The sequence below is a fragment of the Kryptolebias marmoratus genome, linkage group LG15 (genome assembly GCF_001649575.2).
Source record: "Kryptolebias marmoratus isolate JLee-2015 linkage group LG15, ASM164957v2, whole genome shotgun sequence".
NCBI lineage: Eukaryota > Metazoa > Chordata > Actinopteri > Cyprinodontiformes > Rivulidae > Kryptolebias > Kryptolebias marmoratus.
The window spans coordinates 23,328,878-23,356,482 of record NC_051444.1 but is presented as its reverse complement, the minus strand read 5'-3'; the positions used below and the strand labels follow the sequence as shown (position 1 = coordinate 23,356,482).

General features: G+C 42.8%; 2 protein-coding genes across 3 annotated transcripts in view; both read left to right on the top strand.

The window, feature by feature from the left end:
- Nucleotides 1–9,616, top strand: part of glceb (glucuronic acid epimerase b) — a 47,607-nt gene extending 37,991 nt beyond the window's left edge. Inside the window, exons 4-6 of one of the 2 annotated variants that reach the window (XM_017414273.3) lie at nt 298–543; nt 7,497–7,789; nt 7,954–9,616. In XM_017414273.3, the coding sequence (XP_017269762.1) occupies nt 298–543; nt 7,497–7,789; nt 7,954–8,685 (1,271 nt within the window). In that variant the 3' untranslated portion in view covers nt 8,686–9,616. The other variant, XM_037979772.1, reaches the window with a different exon arrangement.
- Nucleotides 9,617–17,919: 8,303 nt separating this feature from the next.
- paqr5b (progestin and adipoQ receptor family member Vb) overlaps nt 17,920–27,605 on the top strand; it is a 13,268-nt gene continuing 3,582 nt past the window's right edge. The window contains exons 1-6 of the mRNA XM_017414196.3: nt 17,920–20,029; nt 20,304–20,431; nt 23,911–24,116; nt 24,470–24,596; nt 26,170–26,214; nt 26,876–26,972. Of these exons, the coding sequence (XP_017269685.1) occupies nt 19,976–20,029; nt 20,304–20,431; nt 23,911–24,116; nt 24,470–24,596; nt 26,170–26,214; nt 26,876–26,972 (657 nt within the window). The 5' untranslated portion in view covers nt 17,920–19,975. The remainder of the gene's footprint in view (nt 20,030–20,303; nt 20,432–23,910; nt 24,117–24,469; nt 24,597–26,169; nt 26,215–26,875; nt 26,973–27,605) is intronic.

The window sequence follows — 27,605 nt, the reverse complement described above, 5'->3', positions numbered from 1 at the left end:
TCATTTTCAGGGTGGATGTTTTAAAAATTGTATGTTTGGAATCAATAATTAATTTTGAACCTTTTTTTCAGCCTTGGGTTATGAGCTCTAAGTGCTGCGGTTGTTAAAAGATGATAGCCAAACAAAAAGGTTTGGTGATTTGAGCTCCAGCTTTAAAGTGAATGAATAGTAATACAAGAACAATTTTAAACACAACCAGGCATAAAACTGTGTGTGCTAACTTCTTTTATAAGGTTCTTTTCAGCATCCGTTTAACGTCATCCCATTGTCCTCCTCCTCCTCCTCCTCACCACCCAGGCGTGCCTCTGTCCACTCAGTGGGGTCCTCAGGGCTACTTCTACGCCATCCAGATTGCCCAGTACGGTCTGAGCCATTACAGCAAGAACCTGACCGAGCGCGCGCCCCACGTGGAGGTTTACGACACCGCCGAGGAGCGGGACAGCAGGGCCAGCACGGCTCCCTGGAGTGTGCCGAAAGGTTGCAGCCTCAGCCGCGTCCATGACAAGGCCAGATCTACCTCTGTGCGTCAGTTCAGCGCTCCAGGTATGTAAAACCGTCCGCCGTGGCCGATACGGCCTCGGGGCGAGCAGCTTATCTGCTGTTAGCCGTGGCTGCAGCAGACTCAATATGCAGCTGCACCCTCAGGACAGGATGATACTCCCAGCAGCCAGTCAGTGGCTGACAGAAAAACAAACACGCCCCATGATTCTTAGAAGCTAACGATTTAATAATTAGCAGACCTGACATCGCACGTTTAATCCCGTTGTCTTCGTTCCATCTGATGCTACAGACAGAAATGCATCTCGTTAACATTGTTCACCCAGAACCCGAACACATGAATATGAATTTCGGAAATTATGACTCCAGGGACCAGATGCATAAGACTCTGTGTAATCTTGTGACTCAAACTGTGTGTGCACAAAGGTAGAAATGTTTTTTCGCATCTATTTTGCCAGATTCACAAAGCAGCAAATTAGGTCCGCTTCGTTCGTCTTCATCGTTGTTAAATGGTTCCCCGTGCCCACAAGCTTGATTTCCTCTTCCCTTTTTATCTGTAAACGCATGAGGACACCACTCTTCAACATATAAATACTTTGTTTTCATCACAACTAAGCAGACAGCAGTAAGAAGTACTTGACGATGTAGTTTCTGGAGAGCTTGCAGTCATGTTGCTGAAGCTGACGCCCTCTTGTTTCTCGCCAACTGCTGAAAAATTTATACAGATCTGTCAAGGTGTTTGTAACAAGAACAGACAAGAGAAGCTGCTGATTATCAAATCAGCAGCTTCTTCAGGTTGTCGTGATGAAGTTAGGTGCAGCTTTGTTTCTGACTCGGACCAGATTTACTGAAATCTTGACTTGAACTGTTATGTTCTTAAAAACATGAAAATCTGTTACAGACTTAAGCTTACAGTACACAGTTCTGTGTCCAAAAAAAAGGAAAACTTTTTAATCTGACAACAACCTTTTAGTTGGGCTGGGATTCTGCAGCCATCCTTCCATCTACCACGTTTAATAAATTTGTAATTTAGACGGTAAAGAAAAAAAGAAACCTTTTAATTGGTGGATTCAGGTTTGGATTCATGAACAGAACAAAAATGAGTAAATAGAGCTGTACGTTCATACCAAAGGCCTTAAAAACATTTAAAAAGAACATGTTTGGAGTACAAACAAGGCGTTGGCTGACTGATAGGTAGCATCGGTGTGCTGAGCTGTAGGCAGATAAATGTCTTGTCAAATAGTTGGTCAATAGGTTTGTTTTGACTTACATCCATCCAACCATTCGTTTTCTCTGCCTTCTTCTCCTCTCTGGGTCACAGGGAGCTGGTGTCTATCTCCAGCAGTCACTGTGCGAGAAGCGGGGGGACACTCTGGACAGATCTCAAGTCCATCACAGGGACACATAGAGACAAACGACCAGTCTCACTCACACCTAGGGACAATTTTAGAGTTACCAGTTAACCTAACATGCATGGAGTATCCGGAGTAAACCCACCAGGTCGGGAATCAATCCTGCAACCTTCTTGCTGTGAGACAACAGCCTGAACCACTGCACCACTGTGCCCATTTTGACTTACAGTGAAGTCTTTTACTCTGTTCAGTTTCTGTAAATGTTGCTCCAGTAACTAAAATATCTTATTCTTCCTTTCCTTTTGCCTTATTTAGGACTAATAATAAGGATAGAGAGTTTATTGAAGGTATGCGGTCTGAAGTCAATGTGCTGAACATGTTCCTGTTTGTTGTGGCTGTAGAAGACCGTCTGAGATTTGTGTGACGCAACTCGTTAAATGGTGCTGGAGTAGTTCGGACTCACGAGTATAATCACGTCAGAATACTAGCGATAATGTGTACGATAAAACACATTTACAGGGACTGCTTAATCACCCCCCTCTGTCCCCACATGCTGTCGTGTTTGTTAATGTGGATCCAAACTTGTAACGTTACTCCTTTCAGACATATGTGGCGGTTCTAAACGCGGGACACTAAACGCTCCAGTTGGAACTTTAAAAATGCTTTCAGACCAATTAATATTAACAAGACCGTAACTGTGCGCCTCTCTGTAAGTGCAGCAATAATAGGTGTTCGGGAAAGAGGAGTTTCATTACTTGCAATAAAGCCGCCTGGAGTGGCGCACCGTCCTTGGTGCCATTTCAGAACGTTTCAGCCACGAGGAATCTAATTTAATTCGGCTCCTTCTCTTTATGTCCAAGGCTCATATGGAACTGAGAGCACAGCACGCCGGCATCCGCCAGACTTTATTTTTATTTAGTGTGCGCAGCCTTCTCCCTCATACGTTTTAAAAATTGATCTGCAGAGAGGTAAAACTCAAAGAATAATCGCTTCTTCTCTTCGTATATTTTTTACTAGACTCCAGCTGCTTTCTGGCCTCCAACAAGTGGCGTGAATGCTGTCGAACCACTCAAATCCTGTACGTTTAGGTTTTTAGGTATTTCATTGTCACCGATTAACTTTAGAGCCAGTATAGCGTAGTTACAGATGTACAATAATTACTTAATTATATTTGCCTTAAAACGCTGAGGTCTACAGTAACGGTGTGTTTGGTTATCGCATTCCTAAATAAAAGAAAGGCAGTGTTTTGTGTTTCTCCTGGTGGTCTCAGCATCTATAAATAAGACCCGGCATCATATTTCAGGAGAGATTTGACATGTAGCCTCGTTTTTTTATGACTGTAACATGACCAAAACCATGAGACAGCTGACAGTGTTATTTCTGGATCTGGGAGAAAGTCGAAATCTTTTACCCAGAGCTGACTGTGAGCTGGCTTTATTCTCTTCTTATCTCCTGCTGATATTTCCAGGACACTTTCTCTCTCTGTGTCCTCTGTCAAGCTGCTGTATCTATTGTATCCCCCCCCCCTCCTCCTCCCCTCACCTCCCTTTCCTTCCTCCTTTTCCCTCCTAATTCTTCAGTTTTCACCCTCTCATCATCGGCCGGGTTCTTTTCATTTCACCAGTCTGCACCTTTTATCTCTCCGTCTCTCTCTCTCTCTTCGCTCCCTGCTCAGCTTCCCTCCGAGGAAGTCGCCATCATGCCATTCTTTCTTCAACATCATCATGTTTTCATCACTTCTCAGCCCTCCCCCAGCTGCCTCCTCCATTCGTCATTAATCTTCTCTGTCTACCCCAGATTTCTGTCAGTCTTCCACTGCTGTTTACTCATTTCCACCCACTTATCATCCCCCCACCCCACTCTTTCCCTCCCTTCGACATTGGAGTCATATTTGCTTGATCCGTTCTGCTGCCCTTTTCTGCTCTTTCATCAAACTTTCTCATTTTCTTCATCGGCTGTCAGTTTATCTCTTTGTCCCTCCATTTTCCTTCCAGTTTGTGTCTTTTTTTCCCCCACTTCTCGCTGTATCTAGGGCAATCTCTCAAAGTCTCTGACAAGTGGATCAATTGTCTGTCCCCTGATAATAACCTCCCATCCACCATCCACACATTCCTGCACGAACGCTGTCTGCAACTGAGCACCTTTATTTTCTAAACCCCCTTGTGCTCGCTCGGTACTTCAGAGCTACTTTTTTTGCACTGGCCGTGATAAGGTGTATTCGCACAAATCGCAGAGCAATCTCTTTTACCGCCTCTGCTGTCCGTGGCACGTTGCGACGGCTCTGCCCGGGTGTCCACGGGCGCTCTACAGCCAATCGACATCTAACCTCTGCTTCAAACGTGGAAAAATCTGCTTTTGGCTAAATACAGCAGCAGCGAGCAGCGAGCAGCTGCGGCTTCCAGGTTTGTTACTAAAACCACAGTGTGATTCATTAAGCACAGCAATCTGTTGCTAAAAACGTAACCTTTTTTAGCTGAAGTGAGCTCATTTTGTTCAGCTCCACAGATTTAGAGTGCTCAGTACCAAGCAGCCTTTTCTGTTCTTTTATAAATGCAACATCAGAATAAATGAGGAAGTTTAGAGCAAGACGATGCAGCAAAGTAACAGCTGTCTGCAGCCACAGGAGGTTTTAGAGGATTTATTGCCTAACTGCACTGAATCCATGTCAGTTTGTTGTAGCATTATCACAATGAGACCACACTTATAAAGGATTCATAAATGCTCTATAATTATCCAGGAGATAAACAAGTTATAAATTAGTAATAAACACATATAAAAGCATCTTAAGGCATGTTTCATACTCATGCAGTTTTCAGTATTTGGCCAGAAATGATGCTGCACTTTTTTTTTTTTAAATCTGTTTCTTGCTCATCTTACATATTTTCTCCTTGTTTGTCATACTCATCTATTCTTGTGCTCCTGACAAATGTTTGATATGAAAAATGGGGCAGATGAAGAAAACAGTCTAAGTTAAAAAAAAAAACTAAGTAAGATTGAGGAGTAAATGTAAGGCATGGGGTCACTATTCGGCAAGAAACAGCCAATTACTGTCCTTTTTTATCCAATGCACTGTAGCATCTTATGAATGGTTTATAAGGTGTTTCCAGCCTAATTAATGACTGTTTTTATAGTTATTTATGAGGGTTTTCTTACTGTAAAGCGGTGTCATTATGACTGTTTTGACCTAAATGAACAGAGAGTGTTTATCTGTAATATTTCAGGCCTCTCTCTACTGAACAAAGTAGATGTCAAAGTGTCGACGTTGAGTAAGTCAATAAATAGTACCCACAGTTCGAGTCCATGCTGTGTAAGTACAGCTTTTATTAGCTTGCTGAGGAGATGAAGGACGTGCAGCCTCTGCACGGCCATTTTCTACACGGTGTTGCTCTTTATTCCGTGACGAAATGACGATTTATTTATTTTTAAATTTGACTTTTGATGGACTGTTGCAGACGTCGCCCAGCCACAGTGACGACTGCATCGAATGTCCCGTGCTTGGCGATAAAGGACGCGCCCTGCGTCACTTGTCGGATGTTTGAATGCGAGGCGGCAGGAGCGCGGCGCGGCGGTAACTCTATCCAGCTCCGACAGCGCTGAAGGAAAGCGGAGCATTCACAGCGACGATGCCATCTAAAACAGTAATACTGGGTTACACGCGGCGAATCCCTCGTGCATCATTAGGCAATCCGAATCCAGCACAGGAACAGAGGACTCTGCCACTACCAATAAGTGTTATTACCGTTTACCACTGAGGGAGAAATTCAGAGCACAAATAGTAGAAATTGGGTTTGATTAGGTTATTATTGTGAGACTAATGCTTTTATGTCAAAGTGAAGAAAATTTGCATTTGTCTAAACATTATCTGATAACGCAAAACTCCCTAAATTAATCTAAGAATAATCAACAACTAATACGGTATTTTAAAAATATTTCTACTCATTGTTATTAATTTGAAAGATAAACAATCATGTCAGGCTGTTAAACGAGTCCTTGCTGCCTTTGTGTTTTATTTTCTAAATTTTTTTAAAATATCCTCGGTTTGGAGGCTATTGCTTGTTTTAAACAATCTGGATTAATTATGTTTGAGATCCTAATTTAAATAAGTAACAAACCGATAACTAAAACAATCATTCGCAGCCTCGACAGCACACGTCTCATGGAGGAATACCTTGTAAAGGGTGTAAATTTCCCTGGTGCGAGTGTTGATGGAGCAGCCGGGGGATAAAGAATCACACGCGCCTGTCATCTTGTCACTTGCAGCTTGTTTTGTGTGTGCATGCGCGCAGCAGGTACCCACTGTGCATATGTTTTCGAGCGCTCCCCTCTCGTGCTCACTGATGTATACGAGCGCGGTTCGTGCCGACGGCTTTCCAGTGGCGTGTCATCTTTGTTTCCAGGCTGATTGCTAAACAGCCAGAGAGCGGAGCAGTGGAGGTGGAATCTCGTCTGTATTCCCTGCCCATTCTTTATTGATGGCAGGGTAATCACAGGGCCAGAGTACAAATCCACTTACTCTCTGCTTTGCCTTAAGTAATGGATTTATGAGTGCATTAAAGAGCTGTAGTCATCCAGAGGCCCCTGCCAGACTGTCTCTGTCTTCATCCCCCCCTCCCCGCTCCTGATCGACTGTCTTTGTCTCTCAGTCGGACTCTCAGCTCATGTCATGTGAGATCTCTCTGTCTTCTGATTCCCAATCGTCTGCTCACTCTTCCCTTATCTTCACCCTCCGGTCTCAGGCTGGCTTTAGGAGCATCGGTGCGACGCATCATTCCATTACCCTTCTTTTCCTTGCCTTCAAGATCCTTTCATCTTTTATCCCTTGGGGGGGCCCTGATTAGAAATATTTTTTATTTTTTTCATATTGCCTTGAAGACCAAGTAACCAAGCCAAGGGAGAGCTGACTCTTAAAGAAGTTTGTGCTTCAAGGGCTCGAGGCGATGTCTGCAGCAACTTAACAGCCTGAACTAAACCGACATTAAAGCAGCCCAGACAAGGCAGTATTAGAGGAGCAGAGGCAGCGTGAAAACTCCAGCTTCTAACGTTGAGCCCTGCGTGGAAGAAACATTGAGATGCAAATGGAAAAGTTGCTACACTGCACTACTTCACTTTCTTTTGCTTTTTTGGTTCCTCTTGATGCTTCACAGCCCTTTTTCCTCCCTTCCTTCTAATTAAGCTCAGTGTGCAGTGACACATCTGTAGAGTACATCCCATGAGAAGCTCATCTTGGTGTGTGTGTGTGTGCGCGTGTACAAGTCTCTTTTGTCTCTCACACGCAGCAGGGCATTCCACACAGAAAATAAAGAATACAAGGCCCCCGCTATGAAAAATGGAAGGGTTTTGACCACAAATTCTTTCAAAGTTGTCTGAACTTATTGATCATTTCAGCGTGTGAACATCTTTTGCCACATTAAAGAAAGACGAGCTATCATCAGAGTTTCTAAAGATACAAATGCAGATTAAAAAGGCTTTGAGTGAGTTTGCTAAAAATAGTTGTCATCTAGTAATCATCAGAGGCTTCTAAAATGAGTTAAGTGAGGCTTTGACCCAATGCACTTAGATGAAATGCCGTAAAACTTTGGCTAATTAACGTCTTTCACCCTATTTATCTGTTACAACCACCCATCCATTCCCCGCCATCACACACAGACTCCTCAGAAGGTGTGTCGCTCCTGTTGGGCAACTCAAGAGACTTCATCCTCAGCTTAGACATCAAGTTCACCTCCAACGGCAGCTTGTCTGTGGTCCTGGAAACCACAGAGAAGGGCCCGCACTTCACCATCCACTACGTGACCAACACGCAGCTCATCGCCTTCAGAGACCACGACGTCACCTACGGCATCGGGCCTCGAAGCTCCTGGAGCACGCTGACCCGAGACCTGCTGACGGACCTCAGGAAGGGCGTCGGACTGTCAAACACCAAGGCCGTCAAAGCCACAAAGGTTGGTGTCCGTCTGAGGTCGAGCTGAGGTGGAGACAAGTAGCTGAATCGTTCAGAGTCCAAACCAATGTAAAACAAGTTATTATTCAATAGAAAATGTAAATTATTGTTGTTTTAGCTTCTGTTTTAAAGAAATGTGATCGTGATGTGCCTTTTCTCCTTCAGATCATGCCTAGGCGGGTGGTGCGGTTAGTTGTGCGCGGGCGCGGCTTCATCGACAACGTCACCATCTCCACCACCGCCCACATGGCTGCCTTCTTCGCCGCCAGCGACTGGCTGCTGCGGAACCAGGACGAGCGAGGCGGCTGGCCCATCATGGTCACCCGCAAGCTCGGCGAGGGCTTCCGGCCTCTGGAGCCCGGCTGGTACTCGGCCATGGCTCAGGGCCAGGCCATGTCCACCCTGGTGAGGGCCTACCTCCTCACCAAGAACCAGGCTTACCTCACGGCCGCCCTCAAGGCGGTCGGACCGTTCAGGGTGCTTTCAGCGCAGCACGGGGTCAAAGCGGTGTTCATGAACAAGTACGACTGGTACGAGGAGTACCCCACCACGCCCAGCTCGTTCGTCCTCAACGGCTTCATTTACTCCCTGCTGGGCCTCTACGACTTGGCCGAGACGGCCGGGGAGGTCCTGGGCAGAGAGGCGGGGCAGCTGTTCAGCCACGGCATGGAGTCGCTGAAGGCCATGCTGCCTCTGTTTGACACTGGCTCCGGGAGCATCTACGACCTGCGTCACTTCATGCTGGGCACCGCGCCCAACCTGGCCCGCTGGGACTACCACACCACGCACATTAACCAGCTGCAGCTGATAGCGTCCATAGACAGCTCCCCCATCTTCAAGGATGTGGTCAAGCGCTGGAAAAACTACTTAAAAGGGGTCCGTGCCAAGCACAACTAGTCGAAGCGTATCCCACCGAGTTAGTTCGCGTCGAGCGGCTGATTGAGACGTGACCGAAGGAGTCTTACTCCCGGTTGAGGGTCGCAATCCGAGAGATGAGCTCTTTCCGCTCAAACTTGGCACTCGTTGTTGTGGGTTTTCTAATCTCTGCGACATCTTTACTGTAGCTCAACTGGTCCCCTGTCCCCAGAGCTAGTGTTTGTAATTATGCACAGACCTAGTTTCAGCGTGAGTGTTTGCATTTCAGAAGGATGATTGTGTGTTTTGTTTAAAAAAAAAAAAGGAAAAAAAAAAGAAATCACTATATAATGTTGGAACCACATCTCTGACATTCTTTAATTCATCCACATTTGTTGTTTTTATTTTTTATTTTCCGATTCATATCAGATTTTCAGAGTTTATTCAAGGAAACTGTGAATAACAGAGTCTATTATAAACTGTTTGAAGGAGAACGTTGCCAAAAAAAAAGTAAGTAATCAACGTAAGATAATTAAACAATTTGGGTTTTATTTCTCCACAAGCTGAGGAATCGGATGCTCCGTGTTTGCACGCCAATTACCTTTGGAACCACTTTTCACAATAATTACAGTGAGGGACTGCATTGTGTTTTTCCTGCTTTTTAATCTCCTGATCAAAATATTCAGAAATGGATCGGATGTCTAAGCTGTTTGAAGCCAACTCTGAGGAACGAACAATCATATTTAGAGGTAGCAAAAACACAACACACTTGTTGTTTCCCCTGAGACAAACCCACCAGCTTCTCAGCTGTCTTTAAACCCAAATAACCGTTCATCATAATTAGCCGCGGGCTCCGAAGCCACGGGACGTTACTGTCAGCAGTTTTTTTTTTGGCCCGTTTGTTGATTGGTCTCGAAATCACAAACGAAGCTACAGACATCAACAAACTGAGGACAACGTCCCACGTGAGAGACCCGAATCAGAAAAAACACAATTCACCCATCTTTTGTTTTTACTTATCTGGCTCAGGAAATCATAAACGTCAAATCAAATATATGTTTACTTCATTTGAAAGGTGTTTTAGCAGCATTTACAACTCAAACAAGAGACTACAGCTGTTTACTGAACCTTATTTTAGTTTTTTCCTTTAATTAGTTCAGTTACACTAATAGGCCCCTGATGACATAAATATTATCCTTTACATCTTTCAGTTGTAGCTCAGTTTTTGTTCATTTTCATCCCCTTCTTTTGTGACATTTTAAAATTGGAAATCACGTCTTCTGTAGCTTATAGTTGAAGCTGATAGTTGTCAGATAGATCGGACGTCTCGTCGTCGTCATTCCGGTGACTCCCGCCGGTCCCCGCAGGCTCTCCTGCTCCCGGAGCGTGACATCGCCTCGCTCTCCGAATGAGTGAGAGAGACGCTCGCAATTCGCCCGACTAAGAGGGTGAGGAGGCGAGTAAAGTCCAGAGTCGCGGATGAGTCAGCCATTTTTTTCTTTATATATATATATATATATATATATATATATATATATATATATTTTTTTTTTTTCCCCAAACAAAGTGAAGCCCTCGACATCAATGGGGGGCTCTCATCGATCTGCTTTACAGATGAACGGGATTCAGTGACTCATCGTTCGGATGGCGCTGACAGGGATTTTCATCAAACTAGTGTTAATCCCCGAGACCAAACTACAGTCCCGCATTGTCCGCGTTGAAGTAAACGAAATCGAAGAAGTTTGTGATTCATTGGAATCCATTATTGGACGCAGATAAATCATCCACCTGTGGTGCTTCGGTTTAAACCCTTTCTGCTGATCTAGAAGAACTGTGTTAACAAAGTACATGTGTACTGTTTGCACAAGTTATTCACAAAAAAAATCTTGCCTTAAAGCTTTCTTTGTTTCATGCATTATAGCTGAAACATTAAAACATCAGTTTTTTTAATATTTTCGTTGATCCCATTTCATTTCTTTGACGAGCTAAGCTGTAATGTTTTTTTTGTTTTGTTTTTTATTTGAGGGAACATTCAGGAATAGACGTTTCGTGCGCGAGTGAAGTCTCACATTGTTTATACCAAAGTCACTGATTCAAGAACATTTGAATTTGTATATTTTTGTGCAAACTGACTTCCATTCGGCACCTGGTGGCGCTCTGCTTCGTCAAGCGTAGGTCGAGTAGATCCTAGCAGAACCGAGACGTGTAAAAATACTGCAAAGGGCGTTCGTGCAACTAGAGATTAGCATTTAGTCATTTTTTTTGTGTTTTGTTTTGTTTTTTAAAGAGGAACGATTCTCCTTGGAAGCGTTTCCTTTCTTTGTCGGATTCATCCACGGGGGGATCGAGTTTTGTTCGGTTAATAAAAGCACAAGTGCGGTTTCGTCGTCACATAACTTGGTTGTATTTTTTCTTATCGATTCTCTTTGCGTTTACCAGACGGTGCGCAACAGCTTCATTAGGCGGCTGGCGGTCACCGCGTTATTAAACCTTCTTTCCTCTCGGTTCGGGTTTCATGATTTGATTTCAAAACAAAAAAAAAAATAACAATAACTCTTCATCAAATGGCCTCAGAGGTCGAATTGATTTATGCAATAAGACGTTTCCTGGGACCCGTGGCAGCACCTCGGCGCCCTCCGGAGTGGTTGTACAGACTCTGCAATCGAAGCACAATGTGCAAATGTTATCTCTTTTTTTTTTTTTAGTCCAGGTAAGAGAAGTGTTTATATACAGAGTAAATCTTTGTGCTTTAAATTTGCTTTTTAAAGTGTGTTTAAAAAAAAATAAATAAATAAAAGCATTTTTCTTAAACCTGTTTATTCCGTGTGTTTTACAGGAAGTGGGCTGGTTTATGGAAATCCCTTCACAGATGTAGGAAGTTTTTAGGGAAAATATTGGTTGTAGTCAGTTCAGGTATTTTAATAAAACCTATTTTTTATTTTATTATTGACTCAGAATAAAGATGTCATCTTGTTTGGCTTCTGGTCTGAAACGTGCAGGCGGCACTTTAGGCTTTTAGAAGATCGTCAACCTTCCTTTAAAAACTGCTTCACTGATGAAACATTTACAAAATAGAGGAAACATTTCCCATACTTAAAAGATTTGAATAATAAGAGAATTTGCCATTAGTGGGTCCTGATTAAGTTTTTATTTAAAATCTTAAAGCAGTTAAAGAAAACTGATAAGTTAATAAAACAGTTCGGTGTGTTTTTATCAAAATAATAATATTAAAAGGTGTAGCATTCCTTGAAGGAATCCATCTTTCATCCCAGCTTTAAACTAAGATCATCTTATGTTGACAAATTAAGCGTTTTTTTAATTTGTTTTGGTGACGAAAATACCGCCGCGTGATCTCCCACGGTCTGTTGGTGCTTGGAGTATGTGTTGTGAGTGACTCTCAGCTACTACCACATCAGCTTTTATTACAATATCTGTAAAATTGAGTTGTAGCCATCTTGTTATACCCGTCCTGTTGGTGCTAAAGATCTGTGGAAATAGCCAGGCAACGAGCGTAACCCTTTAGTTCAGACCCTGCCCTCTGGTCATTTCGTTTTTTGACTCCAGGCTCCAGAAACGATCAGACCGTTTACTCAGTCGTCCTCGAGGCTGCTTGCCTTTTACTCCGGCGGAGTGGAGTTCCTTCAGTCCGTTTGATCCGCGGCTTCAGTTCGGCTGCCGGCTGTGAGATCTTGCACGCCAGCAGACATTTGCCGCAAACTCCTGTGAAACTGTCAGATCTGAGCGAGTCGTCTTCGTTCTCCGAGAGCCCCCGCTTCTACGAGTGTCGCTTCTGGTTCAGAGTGACACGCCAGCTAAAGGCTTCCTGTCTTCTCAAAGCTCCAAAACTTTACACGAATAAACCCGCGTATTCATGTACCCCCCAGCACTAACAGGTTGCGCCAGGATTCTTGTTTGTTTCGGCGGTAACTGTTTGTCTGTCAGCAAAATATCTCACAGAACAGGATTTTAATTAGGATGATAAAATAATCCCTGGATGTACGACTACTATAACCGATTGTGAAGTCAGCCGTAGCAAACATGAAAACTGTCTACAAGTCAAGTCAGTTTTACGGATATGGAGCTGAACTTTGGGGTGGTAGTAGCTGAGAGTCATCCAAAGCACACTCCAAACACTAACGAATCACACGGGATTGCACGCCACGTTGCTCTCAAGATGTCAAAGCTGTACTTTGGAAGATGAGACGATCCTGGTCCAAAACCCTGGCCTGGAAGACGGCGGTAAGCCAGACCTTCGGACTGAACGTTCCTTTTGGTGGTTCCTTGTTCGCCTTTGACTGCGCAGCAGAGAAACCGTTCCGTTGTTTGGCGAACGCCGTCTTTGTGAAACTGCTGAGAGGAAAACCAGCTCTGATAAATAATTTATCCTAATTAGACCACTGTGATCCGATGAAGGACACGGGACACCTGAGAAGGACTGGATCTGCGGCCACTTGCTTCTATTTTTCATTACCTTCTGTCATAACTTCTGTCTCCCACACACACACACACACACTCCTGTCTCCTTAATGATGTTGCTGTCTCTCCTGACAGTGCGTCTGTCTCCTGGTTCTGTAATTAGCCCCTGCATAAACCCGATAAGCTCGGTCTCCTCTGGTGCCTTTCAGATACGACGGAGCTTTATGTTGTCCATTAAATTACAAACCTGATCAAACGAACACACTGATGAACTCCGTTGGGTTTGTTTGTTTGGGGGGCGGCGGCAGGGGGGTCTGACAGTGATGGACCCCGAGTGTTTTTAAAGTGGTCGATTTTCGGCGAGCTATGGGAGTGTAAATGTTTAGACGATCTCACGGAATTTAATCAAAAGTTGACTCTTAACTAGGTGGGCTGAGGAGCCCCCAGAGTAGGAGGAGGAGGAGGAAGAGGAGGACAGACGGTGGCCTGGAAATCTGCTGCTTCATCTCCGAAAGAGGAGAGATCTTAACCTCAAAGCTCTGGCCAGGTCTCGTCACTGAGAAGTCGAGCCCCGGGTTTCCCAAGATGCCTTTTTAAAAGACTTGATGCAAAAACATAGCGTCAGGCTGGACAAATGAGATGGAAGTTATTCAAAAACGCGAAAGCTAAGTACGAAATACATCACGTTTAGGGTCTATCATCAGCCTGCGAGGATGAGTTCATACTCTCTTTATGATTGTATTTGGGGTTTTCTGGCATCAGGCCTGAAGAAAGAAGAAAGAAACGGCAGGAAATGAAGATCAGAACAGGATTCGTCGTTTTTTTAAAGTCTTACAAGAGCAGCGGAAACTCTGAGACATGGCTGGATAAACTGAAAACAAGTTATGTAATTATTGCCTGTTCCAAAATATCTCCTAACTCACTGGACAGATTTTTAAGAAAACTCTCAGAGAGTAACCATCGGATGTATACTTAGGCAACAGATCGGGTTTGGGGTCAGCTGGATTAAGGATGGCCGCCACAGTTATTCAGTTAGTCATTTGTACAGATATTGAGCTCAAATGTGGCGTGGTAGTAGCTGAGAGTCCTCTACAACACAAACTCCAAGCACTAACTGGGTGACACCTTTAAAACATTAACATGCAAAGCAGCGGATGACGTGTTTAATTTTTGCTACCGTCAAATAAAGCTAAATTTAAAGACTGCATTTATTACATTTTATTCCTTCTAGTTAAAAAAAAAAAAGTCTGGTTATTTGTAAAGTGATGCTCTGTCTCGCAGTTATCAATAGTCTTTTATCTGCAGTGAAATCAGTCATAGAGTCCAGATGGAAGAAGTGGCAAAAAGCCTTCGTCCAGGCTAGGCTAATTGCTAGCCATTAGCCATTGCTAACCGGTATGAAATAAAAAAAAACTGTATTAGTTAATATTAAACCTCTACACACGTTTGCATGACAGATTTAATATTAGTTAATGACGTGTACTTTCATACTAGCGTGTTGTTTTTGAGAAAGAGTTCATTTATAAGCTTGAAAAAAACGATTTAAAGGAAAACTGGCAGTCCTTTAGCTAGCCATTAGCCTAGCCTGCCTGAAGACGTGTGCCTCCTTCTCTACAGCCGGTTCTCTGCTGACATCCCGGCTGCTAACTAACTATTAGACAGAACATCCCTTTAAAGGTAGTCTGGACAGCTGAGCCGTTTAACACATTCTGCAGTTTCAGACAGAATAACTCTTTATAATTCTGCAAATGTCCTAAGAAAGAAAAGTCAAAATACTGTATTTCAGTGCTGGCCAAAGTCTCCAATGTCTCAAAAAAATACTAAATGGGTCCTTTTTTTAACCAAACCTTCTGTTATAATATTATAAGTTAACCAAAGTTGTACTCTTTTATAAAATTCAGATAAAAATAATTTAGGGGTGGCTGCCGAAGCAGGCGTGGATCTGCCGTACCATCATGTTGTTTTGTGGCCTTTTCTGTCCTTCTCTGACCTTCCGTGACCTTAGGACATCTCAGAGGTAGTTAGAGTTTCAGATATTTCTCTCTTTGGCTGAAACTACAGAGATGTAATGGGGCCTTTCTCTCCTTTTAGTATTATGCAGTTTCTCGTTGTTGGCTGTATTTTCATATTTGGGAGACAGAATGGACCAGTTTTTGTTGCCAAAACCCAAAAGAAATAGAAGAAGAAGAACAACAAGAGCTATTCCCAAAATGCTGAGGAATTTCTTCCAAAGTCTGCTCTCATTGGCAGCAACCTGAGCAGACTTTTTTCCCCCCTGTCCAAATCAGAACACCAAGAGACAGAGGAGACCGTCTTCACCCTGGAATGAGACATGATCATTTATTGTCTCGGCTCCTAACTCGTGTGTTTTGTTGCCATTTGCGAGCAGCAGCTGGCGCACAGCAGAGGTGGTGGAGGTGGTGGTGGAGGGGAGTTAAAGTCTTCACCAAGACCCCCATCATCATCACTGTACAGGTGTGACGGCGGAGAACAATCAGGAGGCGGCCGCCGCAGAGGGGAGGAGAGAGAGAGCAAACAGAGAAAATGATGCAGGAGACAAAGAGCGTCTGCGGCGGGGGCGTTCGTGGAGGTGCAAGCTGTGAAAGTCTGAAATTCGGTGAAGATGAAGATGATGAAGCGGAGCCTGGAGTGCAGCAACTATTAATAATGTATCAGGGAGGCGATTGCCACGTTCACGCTCCTGGTTCGGCGGCCCAAACCCCACAGCTCGCGGAGCGAACCTCCAGGGAGCCGCAAGCTGCCGCTACTTCACGGGAGGAAGTCATCGCTCCTCTAATTAAAACGCCGCGCTTTTATGACAGTGTCAATAATTACTGGTCGTGGAGCGCCTGGTGTTTAGTTTTGCTTTGTCACCCTTGTTGCCGGCGTTTTATTTACCAGAATAAAACAACTAAAAACAGCTTTTCAACTCATAAAGATAAAATACTGTTTATTTTTGCCGCACCACCTTCATCACGCTCACCTCTGTTACGTCACAGCGTGGCAGCTCATTAGGATGAGTTATGTGGTATATTTTCTGTTTCATAAAGTGAACTATTTTGTGGTGTATAGTAATAAAGTTTTCTTTTTTGTTAAGCACTTTCCTTTTACTTACCTGAGCATGTAAGACAAAATGTCCTTTCTTTTTCCCCAGTTAGAGGTCAAATATAACATTTGGTGGTGTATTTTACAACAAAACTGTAGCTCAGTGGATAAAACAACATTTGCATAAGCTAAAACAACTTCATCTTCTTGGTGTTACACAAACCTTGTAACCCAGGACACTCAGTTTGGCCTGCACTGAAAGGTTTTGGTTTAAACTTGTAGGTTTTTTTTTTCAACGTTTAATAAAAGAAACAATCAACACTTTAAGAGTTTGTAAGACCTTCTGATTCTGCTGATGCTTCCCAAAGTGAATGTAGATATAAAATAAAATGTTCAATTTGAAAACCTTTTAGTTTAGCAAACTAAAAGATAAACTGCAATCAAAATTAAACCATCTACGTGTCTACATGTCTCCTTAGTCCTCAAACAGCCTGAATGTGCAACTTCTCTTTGGAAACACTGACCTCTGGTGGTCATGTGAGGTATTACATTTATGACCATCTATGTGTTTCTTAAGGTCAGTTGGCTGTGGGGGCCATCTTGAATTGTGTTGACTCCAAAATTGAATGAGTTGTACACGCCCACCCGACGGTTACTTTCTGAGAGTTTCTTTAAAATCTGTTTGTTAGGTCATGGGATATTTTGCTAACAGACAGAGTTGACTCCAGTAGTTAATAGCAAAGTTTTAAAAACAGATATTGTGTGACTGGTTAGCGCTCAGGATATGAGTTGCGAATGAGTATCAACTACCACCACACCAAATTTGAGCTCAGTGTCTGTTAAATTGCCCGGCTTGTAACTATTTATGAGTTTTCTAAGACTTATTAGCTGTGGTGGCCATCTTAAATGAGGTTAATTCTGAACAGTAATCAGCTGTAGATGTGCATCCAAATGATTACTTTCTGAGAGTTTCATTAAAATCTGCCTGCCGGTTCATGGAATATTTTGCCAACACACAAACACTCTCTTTTAATAAAAAACAACTTTCCCTACGAGGGCCAGCATAAATTCGGTCACACAGACAGAACTAAACTGTGTAGTTTCTGGATGAAATTAGTTTGGGAGCACTAAAACGTCATTATTTGCCCTTTGACATATAAAATGCTCAAATTGGTTTTCATCAGAGGACGGGACAGAGCAGAGGGGAGCAGCTGATCATCAGATCACCGTCAGCTGGGAGTTCAGGTTGCCATGGAGACGGTAGGCCGCACGCGCTGGGCCTTAAAATTCAACCCACCTCGGAGCAAACTGTAAGTCCTGGAATCACCACGGGAAGACGCTCACGTCACATATGAGTTTCTGATGTAAAAAAAAACAAAAAAATGTACAGGTGAGTGAAACAGCAGGTTTAACTCCTGCCTTCATGTCTCCATCAGACTTTCTCCGTCGTCCTCTTGCTTTAGAGACCCATGTTGTGTGTAAGAGGACAACTTTTTCTTTGTTTTAATGTAAAAAAAAACCAAACAATCCATGTAGACAAAAAAACTGGGTGTTCAAATAAGCTGTTAGCTTTTTAGTTTCCTCCTCTAAAGCTCTAAATCTTTTCTTGTTCACAAAGGGATTTTTCTCCCCATAAACTGCGATAATTATTAGTTTTAATTTACATTAAAGGGCAACATTTTGTTTTATTTCGCTGCATGCATTTCAGCTCATTCCAAAAAGGCCAGCTGAAATCCCCCCCCCAAGCTTTGAAATCATTCTGAAAAGGTTTATTAGGCTTTTTGTCACAACGGATGTGATAGTTTTAAATGTGACACACTATGAGTTTGTGCTTGCTGATGAAGGAGGAGGGACACACAAACAAACAAACAAACAAAGTACTTCCACCCAGAGCGTGTTGTCCTGCTGGGACAGTGTGGAGCTGCTTTAATCACCTGCAGCCGAAGGCGAGAGGTGCTGTTTTTTGCCCGTGTGTGTGTTTTAACATATCTCATGAAGCACAGGCTAGATCTTAATGAGACGCTTGGGGAAGTAGTCCCCTACAGCTGGTTAACTTTTAGCCCCATTCAAGGTGGCTGCTGCATCTAAGCGCCCTTAGCCGACGCTAAAGTGGCTGCGAGTCCGTCAGGTTTACAGACGTAGAGGTAGAACCTGAGAGTCATCCTCAGCTCGTTGCGTGAGACCTCGTGTCCAAGGCTGGACCACGCCGGCTGTGATAGGAGGCGGCTGGGATGCCTGTCTCCAGGCGACGCTCGGCCTTCGACCACATTGGGAGTTGTGGTTAATGCGCTCTGTGTGAGGCCTTACAGAGATCCAGAGAAGCTCGGAGCTTTTTTTTTTTTTCTGGTTTCCTGACCTTGTTTTCCATCGTTTTGCTCTCAGAGGTCGTAACTCCCGGCGCTCGACTTCGTTTACACTGCAGGGCGTGGATGTATTTACACATTAACGCGGATTGGAGCCTAACTGTGGCCATTTCGAACTGACTCCCAGTCATCCATCAACCGCTGGCTCGTTTTAATTTGCTTCAAGCCACCGTTGTTGCTCTGACTTTGTGCTCCTGAGCTGAGAGGATGCCGGGTGGATTCCCAGAGGCTGCCGCCACTCGCTGAGCTGCGGCCCGGCGACACAAACGGGTGGCTCACTCGTGGGCTTGGAGATCCTCTTGAAACAGAAGCTCGATGGGGAAGGATTAGGCATTAGGCTGGGATCGTTTAAGCGTTTGACGCGAAGCATTAACCAAATCGTGGGTTTAAACTTAACCCGGCAGGTAAATCATTGCTGCAGATTTGACTGCACGGTGAAGGGTTTCTGCTCCCAGCGAAGGCCGTCGATCGACCCCCGCGGGGTGCGAAAGCTGCGCCCGTCGCCTGGGCGGCGTGCCGGTTCGACCAGTAGAAGGAGAGAGAAGAGGCTCTGTTGACTTTAGCGGCAGACTGAGTCACGCCCTTCATTCTTTCATATCTGCCTCATCTGGACTCTGATAGCATTCAGGCTCAGAGCCGAGCTGCTCGTCTGCAGCCGATGGTATCTATGAGAGAAATTCCGTTTTCTGCAAGAATGCAGCGTGACGGAGAACACTAAGATAAGATGGCACTTCACTGATCCGCAGCAGGGAGACCTTTACATTTAAGCTGAAAGCTAAAAGCTAAAGGAGCAGAATGCTAGTTAAAAGCAGCAAAACACTAGCTAGAAGTAGCCGAATAAGATGGAACCAGAGCAAGTCTGCTGAATCAGATTTCAGAGAAGGAATTGAAAAGATTGCATCATTTGTATGGGCAAATATCTGTAAATGAAGTTAATACTTCATAAAAGTAATAAAAGTGACAAAAAACCCAGAAGTCACAGCACACATCTCCTGGCCTGGATGAGCTAAATGTTTTGATATATGGATGGCTAAAATGGCACAAAATATGCAGCGGTAGTTATATAGCGGGAGGGAAAAAAACAAAGGAAGACTGATACGAAAAAAACCTGCCTTTCTGGCTCCACTGTAAAAAAACAGGACTTCACAAAAGGCTTTTGTTTGCCACAACAACTAACTCCTTCTGTTTTATTTTTTAAATGGTTTGATTTAAAAAAAATAATAAAAAAATACATGAAGCAGACGCTGCTCCTGAAGACGTCTTCTCCCCATGCCGACTTCATAGTTTGACCCACACAGCTGTTTGTGAGCGTACACCTGTTGGCACGTACCCTCCTCAGAGACCGGAGGAGGAGGAGGAGCACATGTACTGGATATTCTGGCTGGGCTAGAAGAGGGAGGAACCTCGAACGGCATGGCAACACACACCTTTTAAAGCCGGAGGCACACCCAGCTTGCGGCCTCAGTTCAGCTCTCCTCCTCCAGCAGCAGCAGCAGCAGCACCTGATCATGCTCAGTCTCATCAAATTCCCACGAGTCTTCACCATCAATCAGGTGCCCAAAGTAAGTTTACCGTCACCTCAGCTTTCCTCTGTGTTTGCCATCTTTCTGCTCGTTAGCTTTCATGCTTAAGTTTGGACATTAATAAGACTTTCCATTAAGTCTTACCTTGTGCTTCACACAGTTTATTATTTACTCCTACATTGGTTTAAACAGACTTTCCAAACTCCAGAAGTGGGGGGAAAAAACAAATTTTCTCACATTTGTCAAAATGACTGAATGCTGAATTTTTTTGGGCGTGTTTATTTACTTTCTTCTTCTTCTCCTTCTTCATGAGGTTTTCCACGAGGATAGCATCATTTCTGGGTACCGACATCCCCGGAGCTCAGCGACCGACTGCATCCTCAGCCTCTTCCAGAGGACCAACGAGACGCTCAACATTTGGACGCACTTCTTGCCCACCTGGTAGGCTGACAGCTGTCGACCCCCTTTTTTAAACCGTGGTTCGCTCTCCGGGGTGCGTTCGGTGGGCCTGCAGCAAATGAGAGGATTTTAAATTCCGCTTTTAAGGCAACGAGTGGCCACCAAGCAGCTAAATGTTCTGTGGGTTTAATAATTCGCATGTCTTCAGTGATTTTTATCATATTTTTTTTCTCCTCTGTGGCAAATACGTGATTTCACAAGACCTCCAAGCAGAACATGCAAACATCACAACAAGAAACACCCAGATGACATTCCCTTTTCCCTCAGTGACAAGGGGAATGTTGCTCAGCCTGTGAAACCTGTGCGATAAAACAACTTCTAGAAACCATCTTACATAATTCGGCGTCTGAAGACGGGAGTCGTGATTCCGGCTGAGCTGATCCTTCACTTTGCTGGGTTTCCGATCCCGGATCGACTCTTTAGGAAACTCAGAAAGAGGCCAGATAATCGGTGCTGTTAGGTGAGAAGCGGTTTAGATTCAGGCCTGGAATATGTGGGAAAACTGAACACACACACACAGAGGTTTGTCAGCCACCATGTGGGTCCCACAGACCTGCAGCTGCTTCATGACGCGTCGCCCGACACGATGAAGGAAATCCCTCTGCAGCATCCAATTCAGTTTATTCAGGGTGCATTTTTTATTACATTTCATTGAGCGTAAATGAGAAACAACTGGCTTCTCAGATTTAGTTTCTCCGTCTCTGAGAGAGAAACCGGGCCGGTTTTAAACTTTCTTGCAGTGATGCAAATTATTTTAACCTCATTTAACCTCACTTTTTTTTTTTTAAGTGTTTCTTATAAATTTCACCACCTTTTCTCTTTTAATTATCCAGAGCTAACATTTCCTTTTCTACACATACTGACATAAAACACTTCTGAATTAGTTTTGAAACAGAATACACTTTAGATTTAAATTTGACTGGAGAGGATCAAAAGCTATTTGAACTGGACCAAGAACTTGGCATTTTCTGGTCGTGAACACCTTCATGAGCTGGGATGTTCCTCTACTAAAACCTGATGACAGGAACGGTCTAAATGAAAAACAATAATGTGTGATATTTACACACTTGATTCCAGGTAATCCTGCTAAAGATGAGGACGTACAAAAATAACATAAATAAATAGTTTTATTCATGTTTTAAAAAAAAAATAGACAAAAGCTAAAGACAAGAGAAGGTATCTAAAAAGAAATGCATAGCTAGCTAGTTCTTCATTGCAGACCATGATAATTTTGTTACATATAGTAAAAAATGTCACCAAACTTTATGAACCTCATGTTTTTTGATTTTTACTTGGATTTAACCTTTTCGATCAGGGTCCCGGTGTGACTTTATCAGTGCAGCGTAATGCAAATTAAACTGAGTTGGCTTCTAATCCAAGTTTCTCGTTTTCTCCAACGCATTAATGGAATTCATTCTTAAATTCTGCTGATTTCTGCCTTTTCAACACTTTAGTTTTTTTTTAAATTATTATGACATTAAACAGTTTTACACATAATGGAGCTTCATGATCGTCTGATTTCGACTCCACCTGTTTAGTGTTTCGCATCAGAGCTCATCCTTTGGCTGCTCCATCAGCTGAAAGGATGCAGTCATGTTGACTCTGTGTGTGTGTGTGTGTTTACAGTAAGTTACCGGTCCCTCTGAGCCACCCGGTGCTTTTCTCTCCGCTGAGATCTTTGTTGTTTTGGCTGCGCAGTCCAGAGGAGGGTGTGTGTGTGTTTGGAATATGCTAAAGTCACCTGGGTGTTTGTGTCAAGGGGCCCTTTGCAGACCTAAAGGCCGGGCACTAATGAGCACGTCTGCGCTTCGGGCTTTCACGTGTATTGCCACAATTAGTTAACTGCTCAGTGAGAAGGAAACGCGTAACGCTCACTCCAGCCTCCTGATGAGATTATTAGCTTGTTTGTGCACAGCTCTGTAACTGACAGTTGCTGCGAAAATATAAGGTTTATTTATCTTTTAGCTCTTGTGTGCTCATCATAACCACATATCGGCTTTATTGTACTTAAACTCGACAAGTTAGTGCTCATTTTCTAAATGTTCTCTTTTTTTGTAACATTAGTTTTATATGTGGATGAATCTCTCTCATGCTTGGAGCTGGTTAACTTTAAGGCTGAACACGGATCTTTTTTTTAATTTTTTATATTTTTTACGAGGTGATTTCTAAACCTTGCTGTATAATGTGTGTTTAATCCCTCAGCAAACAGAAATGAACGGATGATGTCTCATAGGATGTAGCTATTCCTCCGGTAGCCCTGAAGCCAGTCAGGAAGAGCCTGTTTACATTGTAATCACTCCCATATTTAGGGGAAGGTGCGCAAAATATCAGACGCCGAATCTTATCATTCCCCTTTATATTCTCACGTGTTTTTATCCTCCCAGAGGTGAATAATAATTATTGCTCTATATTACGAACAAGGGTTCAGTCAACTCAGTCCTACCTGTACCTTTTTAAAAGTAAATTATATGTACACTATATACTTGTTGTCCTATTTATTGTCAAAAGTACACAGTATTAGTGTATTTACTGCCTGTAGGGTGAAATTAAAAACCATACCTGCAGGTAAATACCTGTCCATCAATCCTGTGCATCAAAACAGCTTTAATACTTTCTGTATCTCTCAACACTGGTGTTAGACTGAGGTCAGAGCTTTGACTCATTAAAAACTTCACTTTATCGACTTTCTTTGATAAAATATTCTGTTTTTGGGGTGGTGTTGACTCTTTGAATGCCAAGTTTCACGGACACAAACTGTAGAATTCAGCTCACAAAATGGTTCACAAACCTTTTTTTTTTTTTTTGCTCAGCTGCACTAAAACCAAACCATTATACTACCAGCACCATGTTTTATATATGAACTTCTAATGCTGGAATTTTTTGTTTGTTTGGTTTTATTAATTTATTTTTTTTCTTAAATATCAAATGTGTTTTATTAGTAAAGTAATTCAGAAGAATAGCTGATTTTTGTAACTTTAAATCTAATGGTAAAACTGGGGAAGAGACAAGCAAATGGGTAAAATGTAAAACTTGTAAACTATAGCAAGTTTAAATGTATTTCATTTGGGTGTAAAATTTTATTGTCACTTTGGGACTTTTCTCAGAAATACATGTAACAAAACTGTTTTGGAGCATCTGTGGTTTCTGATGAGACATTTTATGCATCTTTCTCCCTTTAAGTTGAATTTAATGCAGCTGGCAGACATCATACGAGTACATATGTTCAAACATGTGTTGGTTAAAGAGACACTGACATGTTTTATAGCTGAATGAACACCAATTTGTTTTCCTCCAGGTGTTCAGTATGCGTTAAAGAACATAATTCACATAATTTTAGACCATTAAACCATTAGTTTGTGCTGTTATCCTTTAAAACCTGTATAAAAACATACAATAAACTGCATTTTAAAATGTACTGCTTATATTGTCTTCTTTGCTGAAGCGTGTTTGTTTCCTGACAGGTACTTCCTGTGGAAACTGGTAACAGTGGTGCTGATGCAGGCGGCATGGCAGGACTCCTTCACCTGGCCTCTGGTGGTCTTCCTCACCTCCTGCTGCGTCTACCCGCTGGCCTCGAGCTGCGCTCACACCTTCAGCAGCATGTCGACGCGGGCGCGACACATCTGCTTCTTCTTCGACTATGGCGCACTCAGTTTCTACAGTCTGGGTGAGGGCTTCCTCTGTGCAGGCAGGCCAGTGTGCTAGACTGTAGAAATATGAGAAAGAGTGGTTCTGCTTTCTGCTCTTAGTCCTAAACTGGGCCAAGAAGTGTCTTGACAGGAAATCCTTGACTTGTGAATGGTTAAATAGTCATTTTTCTGCACAAACCAACTCCTTCCATTGGATCCTGTCAAAAATCTTTTTTTTGAAGCTCTAATCTTAAGTTAAGTTTCAGGCTGAACTGATTTGTTTTAATCAAAACAATTTAATATTAGCAAGAATTTGTTTAGCTCAGATAAGGTGATATCTTCAAACTGAATCATATAAAACTTTTTTTTTCCTGTGTTTCTCCTGCTGTAGGCTCAGCAATTGTTTATTCGGCCTACGTTTTTCCTGACAAGTGGGTGGACACCTCGTTCCACCGCTGGTACATCCCCGTCGCCGTGGTCAACACGATCATCTCCACCATCCTGGCCTGCTACTCCAGGTATGGTGAGCAAATATTCCCGCTGTCGTTTCTGTCCTGCGGCTGCATACCGTCCAAGGACCCATTCAGGTTCAACGTGAAGCATCCACAACTCTTCATTGGGTTTAAAACCCACCAGTTCCAACAAACGAGCTGACAGTGATCCAGTTTTAATCAGATTAGATGCTAACTTCAGCATTAAGACGTTGGCGTTTGAAGACCAGCTGATCTGAATTGAGTAGAACTTTTTAACATGATTTTACTGCTTGAATCAATCTGTTAACATGCAGCTAAACCCAGCATCTCACTGGGTTGCAACTTGATGGTAAACAGCATTTGTTGTCTTTTGGGAGGCTTGCAGTCTGAGCTTATTCTAATAAATTATGAGACAAACTTCAAAGTAGTTGTCGTAGGGTATCTGGAACTCCTCGATTCTGTTGTGAACGTCTCCAACCCGTCTCAAGAAAGCAATAACTGTAATTTGACACCTGCACAGGAGCTCTCCTCTGACGTAAAATACCATGTCCTTGTTTAAAATCTACAGTGATTATAAATAATAATTATTAAACTGGTCCAAATCTGCCCGTATTAGTTTCAAACATGTACTTCAGCAGATTAGATGGTAAACACGGAGGTATGCTGGTGTGGAATCTGGGGCTAGGCACTTGGATGTTTTAGTTATTTTTCTTTTTTCTCTAACAGGTTTCTGTGCACAGATTCCAAAACAGTTTTTGGTTTTTGAAAACTGGACCACCCTTTCAGGATTTAGAGCTCATCAAATGTTGATAAGTTGCGAATGCGTTAGAACAATGGAACAGTGGCACCCAGTAGACATCGATGTGGCAAAGTTTCTTAACAATTTTCCAAACTAAGGCAGAAAACCAAACAGCATAATGAATTTAGAGGGTTCTTAAAGTGATATAGGGGGGTCTGGGCATTGGGTTTGGCCAGTCTTGCAGGTTTTTCTGCAACACATTCCTCCAAGGTAGGAGTCTGTATTTATCCAAGTGCCTAATGGGGGCGGCTGCCAAGGTGGTTGCAAAGCAGGCAGAGGTGGGCTAGAAAATGACGTGAACAGCCTAGAACACAGTTCTGCAAGCTGTGCACGCAAAAATGGGCCGTGATGAGCGAAACGAGGCTCTGTGGCCTGCTGGTTCAGTGAGACCGCAACTGAAAATCTGCCTCTCTTCTCACGACTTTGAGTTAATTTTAGTCACCAGCTAGTCTCCAACAGTTGGCAGCCCAATGAGAGGCCACCTTTATTAAATTGAAAGACTGCACTCTTATTATGCTGAAATTTTTACAAGCTCTGACGGCGTTTCAGGTGTTTTCACAGACTGCCTGATCGCTGCAGCTTAAAGGAAAGTTGTGCAAATGTTTGTAATCGAAAGCAGACATCTTATCAGAGAAATGCATTTGAAAAGCCTGAGAATGGGGAAGTTTAAACTGTTTTGAAAAATGCATTCAGTGTAACAAAACGGCACTTTTCGGAGTCTCGTACTTCCAGCAGTAAATGACTTTCTCCATGTGAATGCGTTGACCTGATGCAGCTAATTCTCGTCCTTTCCCTCGTTTCTGTCTGTGTTGTTTGTAGGCTTGGCTTTCCATTTCTGCATTACAACCAAGATGTCGTAAAAAGGTAAAGAAAATGCTTTTGTTTAACAATCTGCACCATTTTTTTTTTCTTCACAAACGGTTGCTGTGTTTGGGTGTCCAAGGGTGGCGGCAAACATTTATCATCCTCTAGAATCGTGCGCGCACATTTTCTTCCTTGGTGTGGCGTTTTAAATATGCAGTCGACTTGTTTGTCTGTCAAACACAATGGGTGCTGGCAGTGATTTACAAGGTTTAGCCCCAATGATGACTGGCTTGTGGTTTCACCTGAAACAAGGAGCAGCAAGAAAGTGTTGCATAACAATGACTCACTTTATCTTAGGAAAATCAAAGGTAAAGCAGAGCTCCTGCATCATACGGTGTAAGGAATGTTAGATACATTTGTTCAACAAATGCCAGACAAAGGTTCATAATAAAACTCATTTTCATGTTTGATATTTTATGAAAACACAAGTACACGCTTAACGTTGGATAATTAGATATGTTTGCCACAAATATAGCCATTTTATTTACGCTCATGTCTACATTCTTGAATTTATTCATCTGCAGATTTCTGTTTCAGACAATAATGCCAAAAAATTAAATTGTTACCAATAATAATGATACTCGTCTTAGACTTGAGTAAAAATACTGACCCTGTGAATAAAAATCATCAATGAAAACAACTTTTTTTGTTTTTCTTTCAGACTCCCCGAGTGTCAGAGTCCAAAGTTCAGCAAAGTCCTCCGCGCTGTAGCCTTCATCTACCCCTACATGTTCGACAACATCCCTCTGTTCTACAGGGTAGGCCCACGTCGCACCTCAAACCCTCGAACCTCCTCTTCCTTCCATGTTGGAGAGGCAGCTCTGTTAGGCAATGCTTTTACACGTGCCTTGTGTTGGTTTTACAGCAAGCGGCGCAACTAACGATCCAAAATGGCCTCAAATTTTCTTTCAGACTTCTTACCGGCTTTAAATTAATTTTCTTACTGTGCATTGTTCCATCTTGAGCCCTTGTGTCCGTCTGAGCTTGCATCCCTTCAGGACGGCCCAGTCTGCTCTCATTTGGGAGGCATAAGCTTATTTATTTATTACTTTTACTTGAGGCATGTTGCACAAAAAGAGCTCATTTTTCCTGCAGGAAAAGCCCAAGCTGCAAAGAACCTGCAAACCTTTTTAATATAGTCTAAAAAAAAAAGACGAGAATTATCTAAAACAGGATCATTTGGCCTCTTGACTTGAAAAGCTACTGTAGCTGTTTCAGTTGTACATTAGATACTACAGGTGCTGGTCATAAAATTAGAATATCATGAAAAAGTAGATTGATTTTAGTAATTCCATTTAAAAAGTGAAACTTGTATATTATATTCATACATTGCATACAAACTCATATATTTCAAATGTTTATTTCNTTTAATTTTGATGATTACAAATGAA